At 37.7% G+C, this 6,000-nt stretch overlaps 1 protein-coding gene across 5 annotated transcripts in view; it reads left to right on the forward strand.

The window, feature by feature from the left end:
- The window catches only part of LOC138703834 (C-type lectin mannose-binding isoform-like), a 653,858-nt gene extending 648,068 nt beyond the window's left edge, over positions 1-5,790 (forward strand). For 3 of the 5 annotated variants that reach the window (XM_069832047.1, XM_069832050.1, XM_069832049.1), the window contains 2 exons: positions 3,481-3,589; positions 5,393-5,790. In XM_069832047.1, the coding sequence (XP_069688148.1) occupies positions 3,481-3,589; positions 5,393-5,640 (357 nt within the window). In that variant the 3' untranslated portion in view covers positions 5,641-5,790. The remainder of the gene's footprint in view (positions 1-3,480; positions 3,590-5,392) is intronic. The other 2 variants (XM_069832048.1, XM_069832051.1) reach the window with 1 other exon arrangement.
- Positions 5,791-6,000: the final 210 nt, after the last annotated feature.

Raw genomic sequence — 6,000 nt, forward strand, 5'->3', positions numbered from 1 at the left:
TATCCTATAGGTGCAATTCGATTACAATACAATGTAATGCAACAGAGTTCAGTAGTGAATCTTCGCATATAAATGCAAATAATTTAAGTGAGCTTTGCTTAAAGTAACAAACTGAGCAATGAATTCTTAGATGTATACCAGTGCAGTGGTGTCACGAAATCAGCACGGCAACTTGTGATTTTGAAGATTTTTATCGCCAAGTGCTCTGCATGTAACTGTACGACTGCTCAGTCTTCAGAAAGATCTTTGTAAACCTGTTTTTAATACTCTAATTTTTTCTCTATTTATACAAGGTGCTGAGGACAGTGCATTTTCAAAAATATACTATCGAAAGTCAAACGGTTTTCGTACTATTGAGCGACAAATTTAGCGTATTTTATAAAAACAAGCCTCTTTCAGCGCTCAGAACTCTGGAACCATTTACTGCAGAACATTGAATGAGAGCTTATTTTGAAGCTGACATTTGGTAGGTTATGTTAAGAAATAATCCTTGTTTTTATTGTACACAGAGAGACAGATAATCTGATTTTACTTACTTTTAGGCTTTTTGCTAATTTGTAAAAATGTAAAAAATATTGAGAAAAAACCTTGCATTATCAAGAGGAATTCGGCATTGTTTGCTTAGTGGCTCGGCAATAAGTTTCGAGGGTATTAAGTAAATTATTTTCATACGCCTAGACTTAAACGGGACAGTGCCGCACGCACTGGCCGAGAGCTGAAGATAAGCGAGCGTTGGGCGTCATTTTACTCCTGTGTTTATGAAAACTTGTGATAAAGCTAGCCCAGACATGCGCTACTAGACGAAACATCACGTGTTTGTCTCTTGGCCTTGCTTGCCTGGGCTAGCTCCCGTCTCACAGTCAGCTGGTTACTTCACGCGCGTACTATTTATTTTCTTTATTTGAAATTTTTAATACTTTATCAACGATGCACCAGTAAAAATGTGTGTTTATTTGTCCTTTCAATGCGGAATGTAACGATATATTTTAAAAATATTTTTTCGTGGCCAAAGGCGTCTTAATGAAGAAAAATCTAAATTTCTCCATTTCCAAAACAAGTAAGAAAAACTGTTTACATGTCAATATAAACTTTAATTTCTCAGCATCAAAATAAACAATGTTTTTTATCATTGGGTGAAAGGGTTTCGGAGCCACAACAGTTTAAAGTTGCTAATTTTATGAAAATACGATAAATTTAAATATTTTAAATTTAAACACTATGAAGTTCTGATACCTCAAACTTTGCACAAAGCATTGTATCACAGTTGTCAACAGACAGAAAAAGTTTCATTGTATTTAAAAATTGCAAGGTCAATTTTCTCTATATTTCGGTCGAGTTGAGATGGAATAGCCCATATGTAGGGGAGAGTCGGGTAGTATCGGACATCGGGTAATATCGGACAGTGCGTTTCTTTCATCTACCACCAGATGGTAGTACCTGAATGACATGGTTATGTTTCTCTATGCGACATCACAGAAACGTAACCACGTCAATCAGGTACTATCATCGTGTGGTAGATGAAAGAAACTCACTGTCCGATATTATCAGATGTCGGATACTACCCGACTCTCCCCTATTATGTGGCCTTCAATAATCTCAGAAAATCTGTAAGTAACCCAAGTGATGCAAAATTGTCCATCTTGCTGGTTGTATAGTTTTAATGCCCTATTCGTCGCTGCAAGCTGAGGATTGTTGCATAAACGTGAAAATGCGGAAATAAATAACTTGCATTTCATTTGCTTTTTAATCAACACGTTAAATTAATATAGCAGCCTACCTTGATATTGGCCATGACAACTTCCTTCTGATTTTTTTAACTCGTGTCGCAGGGCTGTCCTCTGCTTCCTTTACGTGTTATGTACACAAAGTCTAGTCCTCTCCATTCTTCATCACTCATTATTTGTATCTTGAGTGTCTTTGTTTCCATTATAGTTATAAGAACGTTGTCATAGTTACTTGAGCTTACCTTCCTTTTTTTTGTTACTATTAGGAAAATATTTCGTCCTGCCTCAATCGTTACTCTTGCTGCCTTGGTAGCATCATCATTCAAACAAGTATAAGGCCCAAAACCTGTTACGTTCCCAATTAGCAAAAATAACTGTGGACTCGGCTTCGGATTCCGGTGGGATTCGTATTTGTAGTGGATAAAGCCAAGATACCTGACAGTTTTTTTTTTTCAGGTTCTCCAGTTTCATCCATCTTTTGACTCTCACTCTCCGTTTCAATATTCATTATCTTTTCAAATAGCATTAACCAAAATGGTATCGAATTATGTAGTACTGTAACTGACATACAAATGGCATCAGACTGACCAGACTCTCGTATGCTTTTGGGGAAGGTAAGAGTGTGCTGCAGTGAGACTTAATTGGAATCGTAAAGATATGCAAGCTGAATGCAAATATAAACATGAAGGCAATATCCTTGAGAGTCCATTTTTCTGTTAGAGATAAGTTCGCAAAAATAATTTATACACTTCCTTTGTAAAATCGGAATTTCTAAATGATTTATTAATGTTAGGTATGAACAATTGTTAATAAAATAAATAATAAAATAATTATTAATAAAATTAGAATGCCAAATTAGCGGATGTCTACAGCTCTTCTTAACTGTAATCCAACTGACCTGTATCATGATGTACACTATTATTATTATTATTATTATTATTATTATTATTATTATTATTATTATTATTATCCGTGGCGCCACAGTCCTTGAAGGGCTGTTGGACGGACGATCATCCAACCAGAATGGAAGTATCGTGTTGTTAGCACGATGATCCCCCAGCCGTTATAGCTGGCTTTCGCAACCGGATATTTCGCTATCTATCGTAGCTTCCCAAGTGCATCATGATGCTGGGTGGGCACCGGTCCCATTCACTGGCCGAAATTCCATGAGAAAAAATTTCTTCCCATGAGGACTCGAAACAGCGCGCATTCCGTAACGCGAGTCCTAGACAGGACATCATCATCATTATTATTATTATTATTATTATTATTATTATTATTATTATTACTATTATTATTATCATTATCATTATTATTATTATTATTATTATTATTATTATTATTATTATTATTATTATTATTATTATTATTTAATTACTCTCCCAAACTGGAGATTGTTCTGCGTCAATAAAATTACAAAAATGAAAATCTCTTGCCTTTGATACAGCTTAGAGCTGTCTCAGCTCAATCAGCAATGAACTCCAACTAAAGGGTCCTCAAGTCGTTTGCCGGTAAATACTGTAACACTTTATTTTTAGACGAATAAAAGAATTGATTAGAATTGTTCTTGCTTCTAGTACTATGATTTTCATTCTACCATTGCTTCACGATAATTTCACCAAATGTGAATAGCCTTTTCACAGTGAAAATATCGTCAAAATTAGAAGTACGACTGCGCCAGAACCTCTCTGTTCAGTAGGCTATGTATAATAAAACACTGCATATACGTAAGTTTGGTGTGTTGTCTATGTTGCAGGCGAACTGGTACAGAGCAGCACAGTATTGTCGCTACCACGGGATGCACCTGGCCAGCATCAACAGCCAGGAAGAGAACGACAAGCTGGAGAAGCACATACGAGACTTCGGTACGTTTCTATTATAGGACCAGCGATATTTATATCAATGTCCAAGCTTTATAGTTATATACAGAACGCCCTGATTACACTGCATGTATAATGAACGGCGCCATGCTGGTTCCACTCCATGAAGTTGCATCATGCCTAAGGTGTGTAAGGTAAACCCTGACGGGATATGAAAACCACTGTAGAAAAATGGACATAGATACAGATATTACTTGTGTTATAGCTATATTTATGTAGGAAGGAGATGGATAGTTCGGTAGCTACTGTGACAGACAGGTTGCTGAATGGGCGAATGGATTAGATGGGTATATGGTGAATTTGTGAATAGAAAGTTTATATGAATGAATGGATGGATGGATTGGATAGTTGTGTGGTGGATAAGTGAATAGAAGAATTAGATGGATGGATGGATGGATGGATTAGATTGGTGTATGATGGATAAGTGAATAGAAGAATTGGATGGATGGATGGATTAGATTGGTTTATGATGGATAAGTGAATGGAAGCATTGGATGGATGGATGGATGAATAGATGGATTAGATAAGTATATGGTGGATAAGTGAATGGAAGAATTGGATGGATGGATGGATGGATGGATGGATGGATGGATGGATGGATAGATGGATGAATAGATGGATTAGATAAGTGTATGGTGGATAAGTGAATGGAAGAATTGGATGGCTGGATGGATGGATGGATAGATGGATACATGGATGAATAGATGGATTAAATAAGTATATGGTGGATAAGTGAATGGAAGAATTGGATGGATGGATGGATAGATGGATGAATAGATGGATTAGATAAGTATATGGTGGCTAAGTGAATAGAAGAATTGGATGGATAGATGATGGATGGATGGATTACATTGGTGTATGATGGATAAGTGAATAGAATAATTGGATGGATGGATGATGGATAGATGGATGGATTAGATTGGTGTATGATGGATAAGTGAATGGAAGAATTGGATGGATGGATAGATGGATGAATAGATGGATTAGATAAGTATATGGTGGATAAGTGAATGGAAGAATTGGATGGATGGATGATGGATGGATTAGATAGGTGTATGGTGGATAAGTGAATGGAAGAATTGGATGGATGTATTATATGGTTGTATGATGGATAAGTGAATGGAAGCATTGGATGGATGGATGGATGGATGAATAGATGGATTAGATAAATATATGGTGGATAAGTGAATGGAAGAATTGGATGCATGGATGGATGGATGGATGGATGAATAGATGGATTAGATAAGTATATGATGGATAAGCGAATGGAAGAATTGGATGGATGGATGGATGGATGGATGAATAGATGGATTAGATAGGTATATGGTGGATAAGTGAATGGAAGCATTGGATGGATGGATGGATGGATGGATGAATAGATGGATTAGATAAATATATGGTGGATAAGTGAATGGAAGAATTGGATGGGTAGATGATGGATGGATGGATGGATTAGATAGGTGTATGGTGGATAAGTGAATGGAAGAATTGGATGGATGGATGGATGATGGATAGATGGACGGATTAGATAGGCGTATGGTGGATAAGTGAATGGAAGAATTGGATGGATGGATGGATGGATGGATGGGTAGATGGATGGATGGATGGATGGATGGATGAATGGATGGATTAGATGGGTGTACGCTGGATGATTAAATTGGGTGATGGGGGTGGGGAATGCAGGAGGTAGAATATGTATGTCTGGTGGATATAAACTGCAATTGTGCCATTATAAAATATGTGACTCCTGAAGCTGAACTATATCATTGACTGGTCTGTTCCCACAAGCAGGACTGGGCCACGAGCACTTCTGGACGTCGGGCACTGACCAGGCCGAGGAAGGAGTCTTCTTCTGGATGTCGACCGGACGACCCGTGACCTTCACCAACTGGAACACGGGGGAGCCCAACAACTTCCGCTACGAGAACGGGGAAGAGGAGCACTGTCTAGAACTGTGGAACCGCGACGGCAAGGGACTCAAGTGGAATGACACGCCCTGCTCCTTTGAGACGTTCTTCGTGTGTGAAGTGCCGTGACGCTAGTGTGAACCTCCCTGTACATAGCGCTTCTTGCTCAGCAGCGGGATTGCAGGAACATTGGCTGCGAAGTAACCCCTACTTGTGGACGTGCATAAGAGTTGCACTTAATTCTCTTTTTACAATTAAAAAAAATAGTTAAACCTTACAGATTATCTGAATTTTTGTAATACTCGTGTTTAAAAAAAAAACTGAAAATTTCCATCCCTCACATTTATGTTGTTTAATACTCACAATATGACGAGGACGCGATGATTTTTAAAGGTATTTTCATACGTTTTTCTAAGTTTATGTTACCAATGAAAATAAAAATGTTGTTGGCGTTACCCGTGTAGTTCAATAATCGGGAAACATCTACCG

This window comes from Periplaneta americana, chromosome 7, assembly GCF_040183065.1.
Source record: "Periplaneta americana isolate PAMFEO1 chromosome 7, P.americana_PAMFEO1_priV1, whole genome shotgun sequence".
NCBI lineage: Eukaryota > Metazoa > Arthropoda > Insecta > Blattodea > Blattidae > Periplaneta > Periplaneta americana.